Source organism: Atractosteus spatula, chromosome 11 (assembly GCF_055471065.1).
Source record: "Atractosteus spatula isolate fAtrSpa1 chromosome 11, fAtrSpa1.hap1, whole genome shotgun sequence".
Taxonomy (NCBI): Eukaryota; Metazoa; Chordata; class Actinopteri; order Semionotiformes; family Lepisosteidae; genus Atractosteus; species Atractosteus spatula.
In genome coordinates this window covers 40,120,164-40,146,095 of record NC_142716.1, presented here as the reverse complement: position 1 = coordinate 40,146,095, position 25,932 = coordinate 40,120,164, and the positions used below count along the sequence as shown (strand labels likewise).

At 36.8% G+C, this 25,932-nt stretch overlaps 1 protein-coding gene and 1 long non-coding RNA gene across 2 annotated transcripts in view; one reads left to right on the top strand and one right to left on the bottom strand.

Moving 5' to 3' along the window:
• The window catches only part of LOC148824048 (uncharacterized), a 60,084-nt gene extending 35,152 nt beyond the window's left edge, over window positions 1-24,932 (bottom strand). The window contains exons 1-3 of the long non-coding RNA XR_016093753.1: window positions 24,883-24,932; window positions 17,768-17,826; window positions 17,254-17,358 (exon numbers count right to left, since the gene is read on the bottom strand). This is a non-coding gene — a long non-coding RNA (uncharacterized LOC148824048). The remainder of the gene's footprint in view (window positions 1-17,253; window positions 17,359-17,767; window positions 17,827-24,882) is intronic.
• On the top strand, window positions 984-15,318 carry LOC148824049 (myosin heavy chain, fast skeletal muscle-like). The gene is made up of 40 exons (XM_088927576.1): window positions 984-1,016; window positions 1,537-1,754; window positions 1,843-1,986; window positions 2,072-2,228; window positions 2,333-2,360; window positions 2,447-2,558; window positions 2,644-2,736; window positions 2,827-2,890; window positions 2,990-3,088; window positions 3,193-3,296; window positions 3,390-3,528; window positions 4,141-4,259; window positions 4,408-4,557; window positions 4,794-4,964; window positions 5,084-5,393; window positions 5,512-5,579; window positions 5,756-5,843; window positions 5,951-6,068; window positions 6,180-6,303; window positions 6,592-6,728; window positions 8,103-8,358; window positions 8,789-9,031; window positions 9,147-9,323; window positions 9,404-9,549; window positions 9,642-9,732; window positions 9,832-10,221; window positions 10,310-10,436; window positions 10,524-10,642; window positions 10,832-11,028; window positions 11,119-11,302; window positions 11,430-11,595; window positions 11,857-11,981; window positions 12,347-12,655; window positions 12,739-12,942; window positions 13,140-13,265; window positions 13,386-13,556; window positions 13,638-13,742; window positions 13,836-13,931; window positions 14,023-14,157; window positions 15,179-15,318. Exons 2-40 carry the CDS (start codon window positions 1,551-1,553, stop codon window positions 15,197-15,199), a joined length of 5,817 nt encoding a protein of 1,938 aa, XP_088783702.1. The 5' UTR covers window positions 984-1,016; window positions 1,537-1,550; the 3' UTR covers window positions 15,200-15,318.
• Window positions 24,933-25,932: the final 1,000 nt, after the last annotated feature.

Below are 25,932 nucleotides of genomic sequence, written 5' to 3'. Positions count from 1 at the left end.
AGATGTATTTAATATACTTACTGTACGTTTTTATTTTCAAACAAAAACTTGTTTTAAAGCACAAATTCACTCTTGTAAAATGTACAGGCAGGTCTATCCAGGTGAAAGGTATTCATTATGTTAAAACAATGTAAAGCTTTGAAACCGTCATCAGATATTTTAGTCCCAAGCATTTATTTATGAACTATAGGGGACACCTACAGACAAACCTCTTTAATACATGTGATGCAGCACCATAGTTTAGTGTTCACATTTTACACTGTCCCTGGAAAGTTTTACAAGAAACGATTATCACAAAATTCAAATAAAACAAGAGCTCTTCTGAGATGATTAGTAAATTTTTAATCTAAATTCAAAGTATAAGCATCTAGATGTGCTGTGAGAAAATTGAAAGAATAAAAAGATCCTTAACGTTTATTTCATGTAACCCAGCAATGTTATAAATGGAATATATTATACAAGTCTCTTGAAAAATCTGATCCAAATATACAGTACATGCTAGATAGAAATGGACAATGCATATCTGACAAGAGTACAGAATTTCATGACCAAATACAGTGAGCACGCTTGCTTGAGTGACAGAATGAGCTCAATAAAAGGAGAGTCAGTGAGGCTCTCCCGTCAGTGGGAAGCCTGTCACAATCCAACTAGTGGTAAGCTACTGTGGTTGTTTTTGTATTTACACATGGAATACATTTACAGTAAGAGAAACAAAGAAAGAAAAATGAAAGCAGTTCTATCCACAACTGTACCATAAATGTTCACACACCTTTCAGATTGGTCTAATACAGTAGCTTTTGAATGACACTGTTTTCCACAATTCATTCAACCACACAAAGGGGGTTTTTGATCAAATTTATTTTCTCTTACTTCTGGCAGTTTAGCATTATTAGTGCTTGTCTTCCATACAGAGATTGAAATCTAAAATGAATTAAAAGAAGGGATAATTCAAAAGTTTTCTTTTTTCCAGTGCTGCGGAGAATTAAACCTTTTCCCTGTGCTGACTAGAAAGAGAGGTAAGGAATCTGTGTTTTTGTTTTTGCTTAGCAGAAAGCTAACTTTAGCACAGACAGCAGGAAATTAAGTAGACCAACATACAAAACAATCATTTAAAAAAAATGTAATTGTAAGAGGGATGTCCAGTCCTGATCCTAGCTTGAAGTGCTAAGTGAAACTGTTGAACTGGTTAAATCAGGCCAATAATGAGCTGATTTACTGTAAGTAGTTAAGAGTTTAGCTGGAATGAAAATGTACACAATTATGATTGATATTCACACTGTCCACTAAAGAGTTTGCATACAGTATTATGAAATATTTTATAGGACTTTTTTAGTAGAGCAAAAAACAAAATGTAGGCAAATACTATCTTAACATTATCACATAGGATGCAAGAACTCTAGATAATTTTAATAATCCTAAATCCAATTTTTTCTCCATTTGAAACAGAAGAAAGACTAAATTTCAAGAAAATATTGCAACTGTTAATTAAGAATTGACTTGCTACATCAACATGCTAATTGTGCTTTTTTAACACAGAATAAACTGCCACCATGAGTACCGACGCAGAGATGGCTGTATTTGGCCCAGCTGCCATATACCTCCGGAAGCCAGAGAAGGAGAGAATTGAGGCACAAAACAAACCCTTTGATGCCAAAACCGCAGTTTTTGTGTCTGAACCCAAGGAGCTGTACCTCAAAGGCATCCTTCAGAGTAAGGAAGGGGGCAAAGCCACCGTCAAAACTGAGGGTGGGCAAGTAAGTAACACCTAGCAAGAGTAATGGAAATCTCAAGGTTTTTACTTAATCTACTGTATTAATTATGAATGAACATCTGACTTTTCAGACATTAACAGTTAAGGAGGATGAAGTCTTCCCAATGAACCCTCCCAAGTTCGATAAAATTGAGGACATGGCCATGATGACTCACCTCAATGAAGCCTCTGTGCTTTACAACCTCAAAGAGCGTTACGCAGCATGGATGATTTACGTAAGTGTTTGAATAAGAATCAAAGCATTCTACATTAATTAATAATGATTTATATGTGGTTTAATGTTGACTCCCACTATTTCAGACCTACTCTGGGCTGTTCTGTGTGACTGTGAACCCCTACAAGTGGCTCCCAGTGTACAACCCTGAGGTGGTGGCAGCCTACAGAGGCAAAAAGCGCATGGAGGCTCCGCCACACATCTTCTCTGTCTCTGATAACGCCTATCAGAACATGCTCACAGGTACGTAAGTACTTAAATCTTGCAGTTATTAATATACAGTAGGTTTACTTGTTAAACAGTTTTTTCAAACTTTATAACAAATTTAAATAATACTTTTTTTACAGATAGGGAAAACCAGTCTATCCTCATCACGTAAGTAATGCATTCTATCACATTTTAGAAAAATATTGCATCTTCTTATTTTCTTTTCTTTTAAATAAACCTCTGTTTATCCTCAGTGGAGAATCTGGTGCTGGAAAGACTGTGAACACGAAACGTGTCATCCAGTACTTTGCCACAATCGCAGCAATTGGGGAAAAGAAGAAAGAGCAAACCTCTGGCAAAATGCAGGTTAGATAACACTGCTAATGGATCAGGAACAGCTGAAGAGATCTTGTCTGTAACCCACTGAGTGATGATGCCATGTCCTTTGCAGGGAACTCTGGAGGATCAAATCATTTCAGCCAACCCTCTGCTGGAGGCTTTTGGAAATGCCAAGACAGTGAGGAATGACAACTCCTCTCGCTTTGTGAGTTAGTCTTCTATTAGTCTCACACAGTACCAGTTCATTTGTCAAATATATTAGTTTTCTAATATGTATTATTTGCATAATCAATAGGGTAAATTCATCAGAATTCATTTTGGAACCTCAGGAAAACTGGCTTCTGCTGACATTGAGACTTGTGAGTTATTTTAATTCTTAGTAGTTCACAAACATGTAGCTTACTCCCATATCTCTTCAGAATTTTAAAATATATATTTTTACTTCTATTATTTCACAGATTTGCTGGAGAAGTCCAGAGTAACATTCCAGTTGTCAGATGAAAGGAGCTACCACATCTTTTACCAGATAATGACCAACCACAAACCAGAGCTCATAGGTGGGTGAAAACTGACAATTGTAATACTTTTCCAGTGATCACTTCAATATAACATTAGTTAGTGCACAGTATTTAGACTGTTTTTGTTTCTTTTTTTCTTACAGAAATGCTCCTTATCACCACCAACCCCTATGACTTCCCCATGATCAGCATGGGTCAGATCACTGTGGCCAGCATTGATGACAAGGAGGAGCTGGTTGCTACAGATGTAAGTTGCATTGATTAAGTAATAATGTGTTCACTGTTATATATGTGTTGAGAAATATATATTTTCTAATGTGGAACATGTGCAATTATTCAGACTGCTATTGATATCCTGGGGTTCACTCCAGAAGAAAAAAATGGTATCTACAAGCTGACAGGAGCTGTGATGCACCATGGCAATTTGAAGTTTAAGCAGAAACAGCGAGAGGAGCAGGCTGAGCCTGATGGCACTGAGGGTAAGCTGTGCATGCTTTTTAAATGCTGTATATCTCTCTCAATACACTGAAGAATACACACATATACTGTTAATAAAATATTTCCTTTAAAGTTTGAATAAACTTACCAATTATCTTATTATGTAAAAAGTAACCTCACGTATAAGAAATGGTAAATATTAATAAAAATATTTTTTGTATTTCTTAAACCAATTTGAAGCCGGTACTAAACCTCAGTTCTACAGCAGCCACTATTAACTACATGTCTCAGAGAATGTGCTGGGTAGTCCTTGTGCTTGTCTTTGTTGTTAATCAGAGACAAAAGAAAACTTTCCTTGATTACTCCTAGGACAAATGTCCTACCTAAAACAATGCATGAAGCATCTGACACCATGCATGAATTATTTTGTATTTTACTAGATTATATTATCAAATTTCATTCTGAAGTACTATTTTTGCATTTTACTGTGGATTCTTAAACACATTCTTCAACAGAACTTTCATACTTCTGTCTTCATTCTCTGACAAGGACTTGATGTGCATGGTAGATAAGGTTTTGTGGAAAACACGTGGTTGTGCTTCTACCGAAAGAACCCATTACAAATACCCGTCACCTTGTTTTTTTTATTTCAGTGGCAGACAAAATTGCTTATCTCATGGGCCTGAACTCAGCAGACCTGCTCAAAGCCCTGTGCTACCCACGAGTAAAAGTGGGGAATGAGTTTGTGACCAAGGGGCAGACTGTTCAGCAGGTATTGTATTTAGACTTTTACTTATTGAAATATTGGTATTTTTAAATATTAATTTCAATTTGTTTTTAAATGCATATTTAGTACAATTTATTTTTCAATATTTCAATTATTTATCATATGATTTTTTTACAATTAATTCCTTTACTAGGTCAACAATGCAGTTGGTGCTCTGGCTAAGTCTGTGTATGAGAAGATGTTCTTGTGGATGGTTATCCGCATTAACCAGATGTTGGACACTAAACAGCCAAGACAGTTCTTCATTGGTGTCCTGGATATTGCAGGATTTGAGATCTTTGATGTAAGTAATATTTTCTAATGCATACTGTTTTACTTAAAAAATAGCATTTGAAATGTTGAAATCTAATATTCAGCACCATTACTGACAACAAAAGATGGAATTGCAGATCTGAACTCATTAAACATGATATAAATTTACATACTATTAATTTATCAATACTTCTTGGATACAGTACATACAGTACCATGTATGTATGACACCTGATGTTTTAAGCACTGTTTTATTTATCTGCACAGTTTAACAGCTTGGAACAGCTGTGCATCAACTTCACCAATGAGAAGCTGCAACAGTTCTTCAATCACCACATGTTTGTACTGGAACAAGAAGAGTACAAGAAAGAGGGAATTGAGTGGGAGTTCATTGACTTTGGTATGGACTTGGCTGCCTGCATTGAGCTCATTGAGAAGGTTTGTATGATTATTGATGCAATTCAAGATGATACTGAGTTTTGCCTTCTATATTATCCATATTTGATCATATGGACTAAGTTTTAATCCATATCATCTGATATAATTTGTCTGAACAGCCAATGGGAATCTTCTCCATCCTTGAAGAGGAGTGCATGTTCCCCAAGGCCTCAGACACAACCTTCAAGAACAAGCTCTATGACCAGCATCTTGGCAAGACCAACTGCTTCCAGAAGCCCAAGCCTGCCAAAGGCAAGGCTGAGGCCCACTTCTCCCTGGTGCACTACGCAGGCACAGTGGACTACAACGTCAGTGGCTGGCTGGACAAGAACAAGGACCCCCTGAATGAGTCTGTTGTGCAGCTGTACCAGAAATCCTCCGTCAAACTGCTGGCTTTACTCTATGCCAGCTTTTCCTCCACAGAAGCTGGTATGATTTTATTTTAAAATTTGTTTTTCTTAAAAACATTTTAAACTTTTAAAGGGGCAGAATTGTATTTCAAGAGCTTTCTATGAAATCTAATCTTTTAAACATGTACTTTCTAAAGAGTCTGGTGGAAAGAAGGGAGGCAAGAAGAAGGGTGGTTCTTTCCAGACTGTGTCTGCTCTCTTCAGGGTAAGGTATTTTTAAGCAAACATTCTTGAATTAATTTAAAAACAGCAGTTCCCTTCAATAAAAATACACATTCTTTTTAATTCAGAGGTAATGTCTTTAAACATACTGCACTTCTTATGATATCTACAATCAAACAATTTATGTGTTATTGCAAGTATCTTTCTATTACTCTACAGGAGAACTTGGGCAAGCTGATGACCAACCTACGAAGCACCCATCCTCACTTTGTGCGATGCCTGATTCCAAATGAATCTAAGACACCAGGTACTGTGAATGTGCTTTCAAATGAATACCACTAGAGTATTTAAGTAACATGTTGCTTTTCAACACGTTTTTTAAACTAAGGGTCAGTTAATATTTCATTTTTTAAGGTCTTATGGAGAACTTCCTGGTTATCCACCAGCTGAGGTGTAACGGTGTACTGGAAGGTATCAGAATTTGTAGGAAAGGATTCCCAAGTAGAATCCTGTATGGAGACTTCAAGCAAAGGTACCATAAAGTTTTTAACTCATGTCATACAGTATGTGGATATATGCATGTAAACATTCAAGCACGTTAGTAAATTTCATGTTATTTTAATTTTGTCTAACTTTCTGAAAGATACAAAGTTCTGAATGCCAGCGCTATCCCAGAGGGTCAGTTCATTGACAGCAAGAAGGCTTCGGAGAAGCTCTTGGGATCAATTGATGTCGACCACACTCAATATAAATTTGGGCACACTAAGGTACTGTAGGGTTAAAACAGCACAAATAGAAGGAAATTAGTCCATAGTACCTTTTCACTTGTTCATCATGCCACAGCTAATACTACAACAAAAAAATGAGATGTACAGAGAATGAAGAAAAAAGAGATGGAAAATTACTTATTAATTTGAACATTTACTGTACATAATTGAGAAATGAGAAATAGGACAAAAAAATGATTCAGTTTCAGTAATTTTTGAATTTTGTAATGGTGGAATTTGTTAGTTAGTCTGATCACCAATTTGATCTTTTATTTCCCTTGTCTCCAGGTATTCTTCAAAGCTGGTCTGCTGGGTACTCTTGAGGAGATGAGAGATGAGAAACTAGCTGCCCTCATCACTTGTACTCAGGCTCTGTGCCGTGGATACCTCATGAGAAAGGAATTTGTGAAGATGATGGAAAGGAGGTAAGAATTCAATAACAATTACCACCATAAAAACATTAATTAACTGCTTACACTTACATAGCACTTTTCTGGACACTCCACTCAAAGCATTTTACAGGTCCCCTCCACCACCACCAATGTGCAGCATCCACCTGGATGATGTGACGGCAGCCAGATTGCGCCAGTACACTCACCACACATCAGCTATTAGTGGGGAGGAGAACAGAGTAATGAAGCCAATTCATAGATGGGGATTATTAGGAGGCCATGATTGGTAAGGGCCAATGGGAAACTTGGCCAGGACGCTGGGATTACACCCCTACTCTTTTTGAGAAACGCCCTGCGATTTTTAATGACCACAGAGAGTCAGGACCTCATTTTATATCTCATCCGAAGGACGGCGCCTTTTTTACAGTATAGTTTCCCCATCACTATACTGGGCCATTAGGTCCCACACAGGCCGCAGGGTGAGCACCCCCTGTTGGGCCCCACTAACACCTTTTCCCGCAGGAGCTTTAGGTTTTTTCTAGGAAGTCTCCCATCCAGGTCCTGACACCTGCTTAGCTTCAATGTGTTGCCAGTTGTGAGTTGCAGGGTGATATGGCTGCTGGCCATAAAATATAATTAAGAGATTATAAATATCCAAAACAATACAGAAATAATTGTAAATAGCAGGCTTATTTTTATATAAAGATCGATGGCACTACTTGAACTTTGAACTATTTTCTAGCCTTGTCAAGTCAAATCTCAAAAGCTAAGGAAGCTTTGTGATCAGAGATCTATAAAAAAGTTGTGCTTCTGCTGAAAATTGTGTTGATTGATGACAAATTGGTACTCAATCTTAGGAACACAATTTCCAAATCAATAGCCTCATTGAGCAGAATATTGTAGAATGTACCAATCTTTAGATGAGACGGAGGTCCTGAATAATTGGTCTATAAAGAACTCCTGTTTTTTTAGGTTTAGACGTATGAACACCAGTGTCTTCACCTAATTCTCCTCTGGTTTTGTACAATGTGAACTTATTAAAACTCTCTGGAAATTCAACTGTTGAAGTAATTTTGGACTTCTTCACCTGCTGTGTGGTGGGAAGGCTGTTGCACAACAGCAGCTGCAGTACATTTCAGTAGTGGATGAAAAGGGTTCTCAAATCAAATCAAATGTTACTTTTGGCTTATAAACGTTTGTCTGTAGAACAAAATGAAATTCCAGAGCAAATTCCAGACAGCAGCATAAGTAACTAAGTAATACAAAATATTAAAAGATGATTTCAAATTTAATAATTTCAAACGAATCCAGTTCAGATTGTACTACTACAATATCACCCACCTCCTCTGACAACTTAGATCTGAAGAACCATTGTGGATTTTATTAAATGTTATTTTATTCATACAGAGAGTCCATTTACACCATCCAGTACAACATCCGCTCATTCATGAATGTGAAACACTGGCCATGGATGAAGCTGTACTTCAAGATCAAGCCTCTTCTGAAGAGTGCAGAGGCTGAGAAGGAGATGGCCAACATGAAGGAAGAGTTTGCCAAGTGCAAGGAAGACCTGGCAAAGGCAGAAGCTAAGAGAAAGGAGCTTGAGGAGAAAATGGTTTCTCTGCTGCAGGAGAAGAATGACCTGCAGTTACAAGTGCAGTCTGTAAGCACTACCTTTCCATTCTTAAATACTAAATAATAGTACTGTATGGAGCTATTGCTGAAAAATATGTAATTTTATTTAACAAGTATATTTATAAAATTTGATTTTTACCTTCTTAACTAAATAAGGAGGAATTTACACATAAACAAGTAATAGGTTTATTCCATGCTGAAAAGAGAAGAAAGAAAACACAAAGCCTTCTTCAGGTGTGAGAAAGACAGGGCAGTAAGCAAACGTAATGTAGCATAGGAGAACAAAAGCTGGGAGAGAGGAGGGGCGGCAGGCGGGAGCAGGGGACTGACAGAGCGGCCAATCAGGTAGTGTGAAGTCAGGATAGGTGAAAAGAGGTGTGAAATGAAACTTACAATGAATAGAGAGAATATACATATGTACTGAAAGTAAATATTAAGATTCAAATAAATATCAACAGGAAATGGAGGGTCTCTCAGATGCTGAAGAAAGGTGTGAGGGGCTGATCAAAAACAAAATTCAGCTTGAGGCCAAAGTGAAAGAGATATCAGAGAGACTGGAGGATGAAGAGGAAATGAATGCTGAACTGACAGCCAAGAAGAGGAAACTGGAGGATGAGTGCTCTGAGCTCAAGAAAGATATTGATGACTTAGAGCTCACCTTGGCCAAAGTGGAGAAGGAGAAACATGCCACAGAAAATAAGGTTTGCTTTCAAAATGTCTAAAATAACTAACTACTCATAATGGTTAGATGGTATAGTAGCATAATGGTATGCTAAAACATTTAACTCCTCTCCTCTGTTTTTCACCTAAAACTAGGTTAAAAACCTGACAGAAGAGATGGCCAGTCAGGATGAAAGCATTGCTAAGCTAACCAAGGAGAAGAAAGCTCTCCAAGAGGCTCATCAACAGACCCTTGATGATCTGCAAGCAGAGGAAGACAAAGTCAACACTCTGTCTAAAGCCAAGACAAAGCTTGAACAGCAAGTGGATGATGTAAGTGACACATCATAATACAAACTAACCATATATTCAGACAGCTTGAACTAAAGTTAATAGTTTGTCAAAAATTCTAGCTTGAAGGTTCACTGGAACAAGAAAAGAAACTCCGAATGGACCTGGAGAGAGCCAAGAGGAAGCTGGAGGGTGATCTGAAACTCTCTCAAGAAACTGTCATGGATCTGGAAAATGACAAGCAGCAATCAGAGGAGAAGATCAAGAAGTAAGACTTTGTCAAAGTATATTAAAGATATTTTAAATTTGAAGATGCTTTTAATACACAAACTTACTGGAAATATCCTTTGTACTTCACAGGAAGGACTTTGAAATAAGCCAGTTCCTCAGCAAGATTGAGGATGAACAAGCCCTGGGTGCCCAACTGCAGAAGAAGATTAAGGAGCTCCAGGTACTACAAAAGATGTTTAATTTGAGATAATCTGATCTGTTTGTACTGTTTAATCTCAACTTCACCCTGGACATCTTCATATTATTCCATATTCCATAGGCTCGTATTGAAGAGCTTGAAGAGGAAATTGAGGCTGAACGTGCTGCTCGGGCCAAGGTTGAGAAGCAGAGGTCTGACCTCTCCAGGGAACTTGAGGAGATCAGTGAAAGACTTGAAGAAGCTGGAGGAGCAACTTCTGCCCAGATTGAGATGAACAAGAAACGTGAAGCTGAGTTCCAGAAGCTCCGCCGTGACCTTGAAGAGGCCACTCTGCAGCATGAAGCCACTGCAGCAGCTCTCCGCAAGAAGCAGGCTGACAGTGTGGCAGAATTAGGGGAGCAGATTGACAACCTGCAGAGAGTCAAACAGAAGCTGGAGAAGGAGAAGAGCGAGTACAAAATGGAAATCGATGACCTTTCCAGCAACATGGAAGCAGTTGCCAAGGCTAAGGTAAATGTCAATTTCTACCACATATGCAAACTATATGTAAAGATTTTTACTGTTTTAACTACAAGGCATGAATTTTATTTTACAACAGGCTAATCTGGAGAAGATGTGCCGTACCCTGGAGGACCAACTGAGTGAACTGAAGACAAAGAGTGATGAAAATCTACGTCAGATTAATGACATTAGCGCACAAAAAGCAAGACTTCAGACAGAAAATGGTATGCCTTATATGTAATAATGATTCAATTTTTTTTGTTTTTTCTACATGAATAATTAAAAGTTCAGTTTGTTTTGCTTTTCATAAGGTGAGTTTGTTCGTCAGTTGGAAGAGAAAGAAGCTCTGGTTTCCCAGCTCACAAGAGGTAAACAGGCCTTCACTCAGCAAACTGAGGAGATGAAGAGGCAGCTGGAGGAAGAAATAAAAGTAAGTAGCCCTATTTCAAATATAATGCAAAAATCAAAAGTCAGATGTATTTGTTCAGCTGTATTTATTACTACCTATTGTACATTAACAAGGACACAAACATAATGCAAGTTAGAGTGTCTGAAAGGAACAAAAGTAATCGCTACATCATGAAAGCATATGATTTTAATTGTTCTACATCTTTTCAAGGCTAAGAATGCCCTGGCTCATGGTCTCCAGTCCGCCCGCCATGACTGTGACCTGCTTCGGGAGCAATATGAGGAGGAGCAGGAGGCCAAGGCAGAGCTGCAGCGCTCATTGTCCAAGGCCAACAGTGAAGTGGCTCAATGGAGGACAAAATATGAGACTGACGCCATCCAGCGCACTGAGGAGCTTGAGGAGGCCAAGTAACTGCATTATTTCTACTGTTAAACTGAGTGCTTTACTGTGAAATCTAAAATGATTGAACAAATTCTAAAAATCATCACTTTCCACAGGAAAAAGCTCGCCCAGCGGCTCCAAGATGCTGAGGAACAAATTGAGGCTGTGAACTCCAAGTGTGCCTCTCTGGAAAAGACCAAGCAGAGACTTCAGGGTGAAGTGGAGGACCTCATGATTGATGTGGAGAGAGCAAATGCCCAGGCTGCTAACCTTGACAAGAAGCAGAGAAACTTTGACAAGGTGAAGAAGCAATTCATATAGAAGTGCAAAAAACAGTTCAATTAGTTTAAAATAAGACACCTCAATCCTCATGAGTAAGTGTCTGATATACTACTGTATTTCATATTTCCGCAATTCTTTTATTCAGGTTCTGGCAGAATGGAAGCAGAAGTTTGAGGAAGGCCAGGCTGAGCTGGAAGCTGCTCAGAAAGAAGCTCGCTCTCTCAGCACTGAGGTCTTCAAGATGAAGAACTCCTATGAAGAGGCTCTGGATCATCTTGAGACCCTTAAACGGGAGAACAAGAACTTGCAGCGTAAGTACAAAAAGGGAAGAACCTATTGGTATTAAACATATTTAAACATAACCGTATATCTTATATTTAAGATATGGAACAACGAGTGTATTGTAAATGTGAATTTCAATGTATATTTTATAATTTGTGTCTTTCAGGTAAGTGATCACCTGTATTTAATCTGTTTTCTGTTACTTTTTACAACTATTTCTGACAATTCTTTTTTTTACAATTCAGTGTCGACATTTGTGTTATAATGTTGTCCATTTGCCTTTATTACAGAGGAGATCTCAGACCTCACTGAACAGATTGGTGAGACTGGAAAGACCATTCATGAACTGGAAAAAGCAAAGAAACAGGTGGAAACAGAGAAGACTGAAATTCAAACCGCACTGGAAGAAGCTGAGGTAATACATCTAATGAATTTAATAGATTTAAGTATAAATGACATCTTCAGGTGTTTCAGACGTCAATGTTTTTATATTGAAGTTTTAAAATGTGCACATCGCCTTAAAACATGTCTTCCATTCTTTCAATAAAAAGGACTTACCCAACGTCACAAATAAACAAATCAAGGTAATATATCGATTATTATGGCTAAAAATGAGAAACTTTTGTCAATTAATGTCAATTCATCAAAAGATGAAAAACAAAACAATTTTCAATTCAATTCTTTGTGTTTAGAGACATAGACTATTTGTGTTTTAAAACAGAATTGCCTTCCAAGATGTCTACATACAAATTCAAAAATTGCTAATTCTTTAAATAACAGGCATCACTGGAGCACGAGGAGTCAAAGATCCTTCGTGTCCAACTGGAATTGAACCAAATCAAGTCTGAAGTGGACAGAAAGATTGCTGAGAAGGATGAGGAAATTGAGCAAATGAAGAGAAACAACCAGAGGATTGTGGACACCATGCAGAGTTCTCTTGATGCAGAGATTAGGAGCAGAAATGATGCCCTCAGAATTAAGAAGAAAATGGAAGGAGATCTCAATGAGATGGAAATTCAGCTGAGCCATTCCAACCGCCAGGCTGCTGAAGCCCAGAAACAACTGAGGAATGTCCAAGGACAACTCAAGGTATGGAACTGCTATCAAATATTATTTTCAATTACAAGTGTGATATTCATTTTACAACATATTTACATAAATATTTTAATCAGGATGCCCAGTTGCACCTAGATGATGCCCTTAGAGGACAGGAGGACATGAAGGAACAGGTTGCCATGGTGGAGCGCAGGAACAACCTGATGCAGGCTGAGATTGAGGAACTGAGGGCTGCCCTGGAACAGACTGAGAGAGGCCGCAAAGTGGCTGAGCAGGAACTGATTGATGCCAGTGAGCGTGTCCAACTCCTGCACTCCCAGGTGACAAAATTAAAATTTTCTAAGTTCTTTATCAAACATTAATCTTTAATTTCATATAAATGACTATTTTTAAAATAATTATTTTTAATTATTTAAATAAAGCTCTTAAACCAATATACAAAATAATATTTTGACTGACAGTGAAGGTGGTATTTGGACTATATTGACGCTTACTACAAATAATCTCATTGTCTCAGAATACCAGCTTGATCAACACCAAGAAGAAGCTTGAGAGTGACATTGCTCAGCTTCAAGGTGAAGTTGATGATACCATCCAGGAAGCAAGAAATGCAGAAGAAAAGGCCAAGAAAGCTATCACCGATGTGAGTTATACAAAGTATTGCTATTTCCAGCTGCATTTTAATATTTTTTTCTTGCTTACAAAACTGGATAACCATGAGAGATTACATACTTAAAGGTACTACACTTCTGGTACATTTCAGGCTGCTATGATGGCAGAGGAGCTGAAGAAGGAGCAGGACACTAGCTCTCACCTGGAGAGAATGAAGAAGAACCTGGAGGTCACAGTGAAGGACCTGCAGCACCGTCTGGATGAGGCTGAGCAGCTGGCAATGAAGGGTGGAAAGAAACAGCTCCAGAAGCTGGAGGCCAGGGTAATCTGGGTGGGATGAACAGGGTCCGTTTCATACAAACACAGAGAAAAGACTTGTTTTCACATTTGATTGGATTTGTAGGTGCGTGAGCTGGAAAATGAACTTGAAGCTGAACAAAGACGTGGAGCTGAGGCCATTAAAGGTGTCCGAAAATATGAGAGAAGAGTCAAGGAGCTCACCTACCAGGTAACATACTGATATACTGGATCTTCTTTAACATAAAGGTACATATCAGTACAGTAATTCACTTTTGAAAATATGATGTTTTCTTCTCTACAGTCTGAAGAGGACAAGAAGAATGTGAACCGACTCCAGGATCTGGTCGACAAGCTGCAATTGAAAGTGAAGGCTTACAAGAGACAGGCTGAGGAAGCTGTAAGTCATGGTTTTTACAATCTTTGATTACTTACTTTCCTACATCACTGATTACAACATTATATTTCAAATACATCTTTTTCAATTTCAGGAGGAACAGGCCAACTCCCATCTCTCTAAGTTCAGGAAGGTGCAGCATGAGTTGGAAGAAGCTGAGGAACGTGCTGATATTGCTGAGGGCCAGGTTAACAAGCTGAGAGCCAGGAGCCGTGACATGGGCTCCAAGGTAAATTGAAATTCTTGGTGTATCTGAAAGATCTGCAATTAAGAGTTGATTTAGGGTATGTCTGAATTTCATAGAACTTAAAGCTTTACATTAAAAATTATTTATTGTTTGAGAGCCTGAATGCTTAAAAAGAAAACAAAGGATGTTTGTATCTTCTGAAGTCTTGATAGAGGGATGAATGACTTCAAAAGCATATATATTATTTTGAAGTATACAGTTTAGGTGTACTTTCCAGTATTTAGTGTGCATTTTGTGAAAATTCTAGAATGAGTGTAATAAAGTGTGAACTCTATAAAAAGGGTGTGTTTTCTATAGAATTGTGAAAAATCAGCAGCTCAGCAAACATTACACTGTACAGCCTCATTGACATTAGTTTCCCTCCCACACGTGGAGTTGTTTCCTACACTGAAGACACTGTTCTTCTTTTAACAACTGTGAAACACAAACCCTAAAATACTATCATCAGTTTTCATCCCTAATTCATTTTTTCCTCTAAAACCATCCACTCTTGTAGCAGCAAAGAAGAGCTTAAAGGTGTTTACTTTTTCATATTGAAAGCCAATTGGCCAAATAACAAAAAGTCGACACTTTTTTCGTCCTAACTGATAACTGATAAAACAATCAAATAAAGTCCACAGCCACCCAAGCATCTACAGGGTTTGGAGTTGGAGGCATAAATAACTAAAAAAACTGATCTTGGCAATGTTTAGCCATGCTCAACTCCTTTTCCACATACAATTGGTAGAGATTGCACCAATTTAAGACTTTAGACCTGTTCATATGGTGTGCAGTCTGAGCAGTGGTCTTTGTTAGTCAAAACACCATGATTTCTTTCAACCAATGACAACTGATCACACTGTTCTAAAGTTTGTCAAATGTGTTTTTAAGAAAACCATACATCTAATTGAGCTTCCATACCTTTTTCTGGAACTGTTTGTCATTAAAATGTATCTGATTTTCTCAGTGAAGCATTTATTGTTAAGTATTAGCATTTAATTCTGTTTACTTCTGTTTACAACAGGGTAAAGAAGCAGCTGAATGAAGATGAAAGAGCTCTTCTGATTCAGAAATTCATAAAATATGAATTTATATGTGTAATACTGTATCTACTGTGTTAAACACATCTTTGAAATAAAATAGCTCAGCTGTATCTCTACCAAACCTTAAGACTGTTGTGTTATTAACTTAAAGATAACTTCCACTATGATACTATGATGAACGTCACTGACTCAATGCTTTTAGTGTTCAGTTCTGCATTTCTATGACAATTAAGTCAAATCATAAGTGATATGGAGGTTGAACGTGAAGCAGACTTCACACAGAGATTGTTACAAGACTGAGATTCTGATTTTAACTGCTTTCATAGAATAGGAAAGAGGTCTTTCTCAGTACCAACTGTTATGAAAGAAAGCCTTGCAGTCTAGTGTTCCTGGTCCTGCTCAATCTGTTCACTGTGCTTTATTCACTCTTTGCATATAAACATTAGTAATCTTGGTTCTAAATAGTTACAATAGTTGTTTGTAATGCCACTTGTCTATGCCATAAATTCTAAACTGTTGCAGCAATGAATCCCTATCTGATGGTGTGTCCAAGTACTCTTTTAGGGTTTTGTGTGCTAACAGAAATAGCAAACCTGAAGATGGAAGGTGGGGGGGGGGGGGGGGGGGGAGGAGAAGAGAGAGAATATTCCTGTAAGGAATTCCCCAATGAAGAGATACTGTATGTGGATCCTGTGCAGACGCAGATGTAGGTAGGTGTCGAGGCAGGCAAACAATCCGGAACATCAGGCGAGACCATGGTCAAAAAAGAAGGAAGGTGGTTCAAAATCCAGGAAGTACAAAGAGAGGCAAACAACCCGAATCGAAAGGCAAGGTCCAAGATCGAGAGGCAAAAGGGGAGTCCAGTATCCAGGAGAGGAAAAAAAAGCGAAGTACAGCATAAACGCCAGGTAAAGCTCTCAAAGAGTAGACTCAATTCCGAGCAGCAAGAAGCGGGTTTGAATGGCTTAAGTACTGCTGCCTGCCACACGGTAGGGCGTCTGGTGCCGAGTTAACACGTGCGGCAGCGCTTGTAATTACCGCCCCGCTGCTGGCTCTGGTTAGCTCTCTAGTGGGCTGGTCTGGGCAGGTTAGCGGTCGTGACAATTCCTTGATGTACTGCTACAGCGACACAGTCTTTTTCCAGAACTCTTTTTTCAGCCCACTCTGAGCCCACCTCACACCTACTCCCATCATCCAATCTGTATGGTTACTAGTAATAAAACGCACTCATGAAAATACAATTCAAATAAACTAAAGTGAACTAAAAATCCATAACTAAAATAATAATAATGCACAATATACTGTACAGTAAATTGTAATCTGATGCATACCAAAAAACAAAATTTGATTCCAAAATTTTTGTAACACTAGAGTCTCACGAGGTTGGTACAGTATTATTCTAATTATCAGTGCAAAAAATGCAGTATACACCTGATGTCTTTTATCAATGCCTATCTACAGTAAATACTATGGCAGGGTAAAGATTTGCTCAATCAGAGGAATTAAGCCCAACTCAGCACACTGACCAAGCAAATGGGGATAGCTTGGAACCCTTATACTGTATTACTAGTGGAATGGTCTATCAAGTAATCCACCACCATTTTCATTTTAATTCCCCCCAAAATTCAGCCTTAACTTGCCGAAACAAGCGGAATGTGAAAGATGCCCAACTCAGGAAGACCTGTAAGTGCTGAAAAAAAGCAATGAATTCTAACAACTGTGCCTGTAAGACAATGACACCTTTAAATACTCAAGTCCCACATTCCAGAAAATTACAATTATATTGTAACGCAACGGGGGCTCAGGCGGGCGCCCTTGCCGCATTAGGTCGGCCCCGCACCGTCCGGGGCTCAAGCCCGGGACTCCCGCGTCGCTCAGCAGCGACCCAGCCCGGTGAGCTAAAGAGAGATCTCTCCATAGCCCAGGGGCTGTGGTCCTGCTATCACAGGGAAGGGCAGTGACGTCACCTGCTCTGGTAAGCCGGCTCTTACACAGTACCTGTCGGCCGTAAGCGTTACAATATTATTAGTGAAACATTTACACCGGGTGAACTTACAAAGTCTATCCTGGTCCTAGAAGAGTCCTAGGAGCCCCCTGCTGGCAGATTCAGTAACAGTGTGCACTTGAGTCCACTTCCACAGGAGTGATCCACCACTTAGACCTTTATATTAAACAAATAAGGGACAAATTCATACTATGTGGACAAATTCATTGTACTTTTAGATTGGCATGAAAAAAACAAAACACATGTAACCAAAACATTTTGCCACTTGCAAACATAACTAAGCTATGAACAGGGATAAACCAGATAAGGATGTGACATCAAACAGAAGGACCAAATAAGTGACTAAGTTAATCCTGTCAATATGTGATTATCAAATAAATTTGCACTTTGCAGTTCATTTGAAATGAACCAAGTTAGGCTTTGTTTAACCAAACCATTTCACTGCAAATTAATTCAATGGTACTCTCCCATTTTAACTGTGAATAATATTGTGCATCTTTTTAGCACCATTTTACATACAGGCCATACAGTAAAATTCCACTTTGAAGTGTTTTTAAATCCTTACCTAACAAGATGTAAATGCACCAGAAAATGCCAAGAGAGTGGTACCAGACTTCGTATCACCTGGAAAAAAAAAAGACAAGTTAATACACTTGTAGGGCTCCAAAGAATGTCCTATAACAGTGAAATACAGTAAAATAATCCATTTCATTTACTGCTTTCCTGCTTTTACAATAAAGTGTGTTGCTTAATATGAAGAAGATAGTATTAAGAATTCTTATGAAACACTTCAGTGCTAATGCAAAAAAAAAATGAAGAACAGACTCTCAGAAAGGTTGGTAAGAGTCCCTGTTACAGCTTTTATAGAGGACTATGGACACATCCTTGGTCATCCTGGCAGGATTATCTACTATTTTTGGAATCTTTGATTGCAATAGTAGATATTACACAGTATCAAGTAACATTTACTTTCTAACATAGCAAATGATTTACACACATTGGGAAATTATATTGTCAGATGTCCAGAATCAGATACATTAACACATGTGAATGGCATACTTATTTTTTGCTTCCCATAAGAAGTTCCAAGTTCCAAACCATAAAAAACACTTCTGTAAAAGGTATCTACAGTACGACATGCACTTGATCCTGGCAAACTGTTGATGCTGCATAGTTGAACCATAGCCCTCGATATAAAAATGATTTGTTGACTATGTGTTAACTGAAACACATTACACAGCTATGAAAGGTATGGTAGCAAAGTAATTTTACTCCAAATCCAAAGGCAATACTCAGAATCCAAATGCTAGGGCTTAAAGAAATACTGTTCCAATTATTTTTAAGAGAAAACACTTACTTTAAACTGGAATATTCCATTTTCCTACATTAAAATTGATGAACTGTAAAAATAAAGTCCAAAAGGCAGCTCATATTTGTTTGAAGACTTCATAATTGTACATGAAGTCTTGCTATTAGGCTTTAACAATTTACAACTATAAACAGTAAATGTTAAGGTATTGTTACTTTTAAGTGGATTGTTAATCATTTAAACCTTGTTTTCAGCACACAGCTTTCTTTTTCACTTTTGTACACTGAGGTTCAAAACTCTATTTTCAGCTGCAACTAAAATAAAAAAAAACATATTTTTCCTTTTGAATGAACTATTTTAAACCTGTGATTTCAAAACTCTCAGTCTTGTCAAATTCATCCTATATACATCTTTGTTACTGATGAATTGCTTTTGGACACACACAGAACCACATTCCACAGTGAAGAAGTTAATATTGCTCAATCACAAATGGGCAAGACTGCAAAACAGCTAAGGTTTCCTAGAAGCAGACTGCATTATTATTAACATCATTAAGTTACTAAGTTACATTAAGTTTCTATTTAATAGCCTTCAGAAAGTGTCTTGCAGTCTGATAAATGGTTTGAAAGAAAATTTTAGAGATTATATTTAAGCGTGTTTTGGACAAAAATGAAATTATTTGAAATTATTATTTTGAGGAAGACATAACATTATGTTTCTGAAATGAGTATAAACTCTGTGTAACCATCAAAATATCCTCTTAAGCCAAAAATGAAAAGAAACTAAATTCTACATATGTACTGTAGTAATGGTAGATGGTGTTGGCAGTGTTCTAAGCTAAGATATTGGTTCCCAGTTACTGGCTCTCAAGTGCACTGTCTCTTCGCCAAAAGGCCTGTACCACCTGGCAAGGTGACAACACATTCCTTTCTATTAGTGCACGCAGGATTCCAGCAGCTGGTGATCTCACACCGATACTCAGCCTCCAATTCTCCTATGATCAGCTACTGTACATACAGTATACAGGATGTGTCCACACAGGTCTACACATTATAATACATGTACTGCACACCCAGAAAAAAATAGACAACACCCTTAATACTTTATATATAATATAATTAAGGATCGAGGATCACTGATTTCATTACATAGACTTCCAATGGTGACTCCTGCTGAAACACATCACACTACTGATTCTCCTAGATGTTCAGAAATATACAGGACAATTCAGTCAACAACAGTTATTAAATATGAGATTTTGGTAGTGTAGAACAGCATATGACATTACTGAAGCCAGAACTTCCAAGAAGTGCTTGATGGGTTGGATATCTTCAGTATCGGTTAACAGATATCAAACCCAAAAGCATCTGAATCCGAAAAGCAGGCGTTTCAAATCCTGGTCCCAGAGGACCACACCCACCTGCTGGTTTTAGAATGCCACATTTTTATGAACCAAAACATCTAGACAAATCATTTTACTTAATGTATTTAGAGATCATCATTAGTTAATCACACAGCAGCTACAGAATTCCCTATATTTACAGACACCAGTGAGATGATGAATTGTCTATTACTGTCCTTTTGCATTATACTGCTGAAAAATTCACTGGAACTAAATCAGTGTTTTATTTTGTTTATATGTGTTTTAATATCAAATGACTTTTTAACTTTAATGCACCAGTAATCTATATCAGATATTTAGACTTAGCAGCTGACACATCTTAATTACACCAGGAACAATGGAATATTTATGAGTCACAATGAATTTTCTAAACACTGTGTGATAAAGAATCAGTACACTGAACATTAAACCCAACAGGTATAAATTTAGAAAATTGAAAATCTACAGAATCAAGAATAGAAGTCCATAATGTATTTTTATGAAGAAAAGACTGGATTCAACTCTGTTGAGTAGAAAGCATTATAATTTTAAAAATGATTCTCCTGTACCTGAGACACACTATTCCCACTATCTTCTATATCCAAAAAGTGTTATGATATTCTTTGATTACCCAGTTAATCAGATATAAAAAAAAACACTAAGAGCCTTGCAATAATTTCAAAAAGGTACTCAGATCACCAGAATGTTTTATAATTTTCTATCATGTAATGCACACTCTCAGATAATACTGTATACTTCAATAGTCCCATGCTGAAAATGTATGTACTACAGTATTTGCTTTTGCTATATACTTCAGTGACAAATAAGTTACTTTATACTGCAGTGATTTATCATTTTATTTAGAATAAATTATAAAACACAGGCATCATCTGATTCTTTTGGGAAGAAAGATTTATGGCAATATGAGTGACATTAAGTACTTCCATTGCAACACCTAAAACAGAATCCATCTCCATTGTCAGTCTGTCACATGCTTAACCTACAGTTTAAGAAGGGTTTTCTTTGAGACAATCTGTCTGTAACACAGTAAAATGAATGCCACAAAATTATAAGGAAAAAAATATAATTTTAAGGACAAACTTTCTAAGATGTATAAGAAGAGTCTGATACTTTTAATGTGTTTATTTGTGTGACCTTGATAAGAAAACGTTGAAATTATAACACCTTTTTAGTGCTTTGTAAGATTTTAATCAGTAATGAATCTTGTACGTGGTGTTTATTCATTTCTGTTAACCAAATAAATTAATATATTTCTTATGTACTATACTTTCAGATTGAATGACATACTGTAGTTTTTTAAAAATAAATTCATTTGTTTTCCAGAAAGATACTATATAAGTGTAAGGATTTATTATTTTTAACAAAAAGGTGCTGATTGAAAGCTAATCTTTGTTTGTTAGCTTTGTGCCCTGATCCCCTGCACAGCTGAGGGGCTGTAACAAACAAGTCAGCATTAGGAATTGAAAGCATTAGGAAGTGAAATGCAAAGGTTAAAGAACTGAGCGGGAGGCAATTGCTCATTCTAATGCAATCCCTTAAATAAAAAAATAACAATAACAGGAATTGATTGTGTCCTAGTAAAGTGTGTTGCAAAATTTCAATTAAAAAATAACACTTGTTGGCAGTAAGGTGGTGCAGTGGTTAGCATTGCTGGTTCACAGTACTTGGACCTTGGGTGGTAAAGAAAATGGTATAAAAATTGTTACTAATTTTGCTTTTTCATTAACAGAAGAATTAACAATATTCATTCAGAACAATGCTCATTCATTCAATGTACTGTATGTATGTTTAGAACAATGCCCTACTGTACTGTATGTAGAACAGATGCTGAAAAACTGCAACAATACGCAAACTTAAGAGGTGCATTATTTTTTTTCCTAAGCAATTAAATGGTTTAAAAATCAGCAAATGTTAAGACAGAAAGAATGTGATGGAAGTTGAAGGATGCAAAATATGAACAAGCATACTGCAGCTACAAACTAGAGTATGGAGCAGCTCTGGATTAAAAGACTGGAAACAAAGACAGTTTTTTTTTTCTAAAAAAGGACAATGATTTGTATATTAGAATGAAGAATAAATTATGAATCCAAAAAATGTGATGAGAAAATACAGTATCAGATTACATAGATGTACAGTGAAAAAAGTGGATTGCTCTCTCCACGTGATGGGAGAATAGCTGCTCCAAGTGGAGGAGTTTAATACCTCAGGGTCTTATTCTGGATTAGGGGTTGAGAGGTTTGTGAGAATGACCAGTTTTGAGAATTGGTGCAGCTGCTGCAGCATTGCAGCCACAGTATGAACCATGATTATGAAGCTGGAACTGACTTTTTGGACAAAGTTCTCTGTTTTCCAGTTGATCTACTGTATGTCCCTATCCTCACCTATGGTCATGAGCTTTGGGTAATGACTGAAAAAAAGAGATTGCCAGTACAATCAGCAGAAATTAGATTCTCTTTAGGGCTGCTGAGCTTACTCTCAATGGCATGGTGAGGATCTTGGTAATCCAGGAGGACTTTGGAGTAGAGTCTCTGCTCCACCTAATAGAGAGAAGCCAGTTGAGGTGCTTCCTGCAGCATGTATCTAGATGCTTCACACATGCACCATGTTAACACTTGGGTGATCCAAGTAATTAAACCTTGGTTTAGTATCTCATTCCAAAAACAGCACCTCATGCATACAAGTGGTCGGTGCTTTGTCACAAAACCAAAACACTTGATTGAAATTTCTCAAGGGAGTAGAGTTCTACCTAGTAGTTCACCAAAAACACTTACAGCAGCTACATGGTTAACCTTAAAGGTCTACTATCTCAATACAGCCTCACTTAGCTTCTGTGATAAAGCAGCAAAAAATGAGAGGTCATTCACACCATCTAGCCAGTTTCATAGTTGTTTGTTGATCCTAGATCTCATCCAGCCATTTCTTGTTAGAAACCAGGGTATCAGCCTCACCAGCATAGTTTGAAGCTTGTTCTATAGCCCTGGGTTAGGGGTAAGGAATGCCTCCTGTTCTTGGTTTTAAAATGCTCTTCAGCATACAGTAGTACACACTCTCTCCCTCTGGCTTGTGTTTCACTATATTTCCAAATAACTGCAATTTCCAAATTTTATTTTAAAAAATTGTATTTGAATTTTGTTTTTACTTTGTCTTTTCTAGTTTTTAGTTTTTAGTTTTGTGTTTTCTAGAATACATATACTGTACAAATATCTAAAAAAGTCAACACCTTAAACAACTTAGAAATTTTAACATATAGTTAAAAGAAATAAAATGCCTGATCTCTCTAAAATTATATTTAAAAGAAAGGTGTTTTGGGCACTGAAACATGGCACGCTTGACCCAAAGCAGATAAATAATGAAGTTGGAGTGGTTTTGGTCTGCAGATACCATCACGATCCTGCCGCAGGCTCTTTAGGAAGATACAATTACTGCCTTTGACACTACTTGTCCTAAATTGACTTTAAAATAATACTGTATATTTACCATTATAGGAATATCCCTTTTTGTGTCTTGGGACAATATTAGGAAATTGAAGAACTACAGTATTTCCTGCAAGATCAATTTATAATTTTAAGGTGTTAATGGGAGAAAAGTTAGCAAACAAATGTAGCATAGCCAAAATATGCCAAGTTCTCATTCAATGGAAATTAAGTTATCACCTTGAAATGTAATTGTTTCAGGATAATTATCAGCAATTCCCAGTGAATTATTAAATGAAATTGCACATGATTTTCCACGCAATTCTCAGTGAATAAATATGAAGCTAATTTTGTTCATACAATTTGCCATATTCAACATAAATTAACCAAGAATGAATAGTTCTTTGAAAGTAAGACAGCACTATGTCAGCAACATAAGACACCTAACATATGACCACCCTTACCTCTAAATGTAAAATTATAGGAAGTTATATATACAGCATCTTTTGGTTAGTATAACGTATTGTAAATGCAGCAATTAAAAGTCTATTATAATTCTGTATATTATTTTATTATTTCAATATTTATTAAGTCTATTCAACAAAGTAGCCTATTGCCTGAACTGATTTTTAACCCTAACCACAGCTTTTTATATTATGATAATATGCATGGAAACTCCAATTAGTAATTAATTTATTATCTGTGTTCAAGATTCTACTTTCATCTACACCTCAAATGGAGGCAGTCACCACAATCCAGATTGCTCCTCTCTTCCAATCTCCATGATACATAGCAATAAAATGAGTTAATGAACATTCAAAACTATACTGTGAACATTAAAATTCCATTCCCAGAGAAAGTTTTCTCAGATATGTGGGACCGGCCAGGTCAAAACCGACCTACAGTACCACTCACTGACCAAGCTGTGTGTAGCAGCAGAAGGGATGTGAATCCTGTATTGTTGCTTTATCAGTACAATGGTCTACCAAGTGACTCAATCTGTCACCTCTTCATTCTAAATTAATCTAATTTTCACTGAAATTTTGAAAGCATTTGAAACAACAAGCTAACCTTCAGATAAAACAAGCACAATTCTTATCTATTTATATATGCAATATTTACATTTTCAAATAGAAAAAAGAAACTTCAGATGTTCAGAAAATATTTACATACATAAAAATAAATAGCAAACAGGGATGAACCAAATACAGATGGGATTTTATACATACAGGAGATAAGATTTGTATGTCAGCAACAAAAGATGAGCCTTATAAAGATTATTTAAAAGGGCTTAATCAAAATACACCTGGCAGTCTGTTTCCTTCAGAAATGCACACTAGGTAATTGTAACCTAGTTTCAAGATATTCTGTATTCTTTGTACAACTAATCCATTTTACTGTAAAATGACTTATATAGTAACTCTTTTTAATGTATTTCAAAATCCTGTTGTGTTGTTTGAGGAGATTGGCAAAACATTTTGGACAATTAATAAATGCACCTTTACAGTGCTACAGCAAAATTACATGAAATAGTTATCAAATTGTAAAGGGCTTACCTTTTATGGTGAACATTAAGGAAAACGCAACGGCCAAATTCCCTTCATCTGGAACAAAAGACAAGAATAGCTCATAAACTGTAGGTATCTGAATATTCTTATTTAAACTGAAATACTGCATGAAATCATTTAGTAATGAAGACTGTTGTTTGAATACAACATACTTATTACAGTATTAAATTTCAAATCAGACATCTAAGGGCTGTTGAAAACAACCTGTTGCATCAACAGACTCTCAGAAGGGTTGGACAAACTCCCTATCACAGCTTTTATATGGGCACAATAGACACATAATTGGTCATCATGGCACAATTTTCTATTTTTGGAAACTTCACTTGCACATGGCAAATTTAATTTGGACACATTGCCAAATAAATTATACTGTCATCTACAGTATATGAATCAGATCCATCAACCCATGTGACTTTCACTATGAATGACATATGTATTTTTGAAACCCCTGATAAGTTCCAAGTTCTAGCTCATGAAAAAATGTTTCTGGAAAATGTATCTTCCAGATGGATTTGATTCTGGCAAACAAACTGTTGGCAAACAAACTGTTGATGCAGCAGAGCTGAACCAGAGCCCATGATATAAAAATGGTCTCTGACTATGTGTTAACCGACACACATTTTAGAAAGTATGAAAGATATGGTTACTTCTTATTTTACTTATATCTGAGATGATATGGATGCCCTTAAAAAAATATTGTACCACTTAGGCTCAACAGAGAGCCTGTAAAATGAAAACTGTTGCAATACATCATTAAATATGCCAAAATATTTGAAAATGAAAATGAAATCCATTAGTGCTTTAAATTAGAATATGTTGAAAAACTTTCTCTCTGTCCAATAATTCATGAAGTTCTATCAAAACAACTTTAAACATTAAATATAAAACAACTTATTTTTTGAGGAAATTATATACAAATGTTTTCCTGTGATTTTTCTCAGCTTTATTACGCATAGTCCACAAAAAGTGGAAAATATCTGTATGCTGAATTGCTGTTCACATTCACAGATGCAAAATATTTTAAGCAATGAAGAAGTT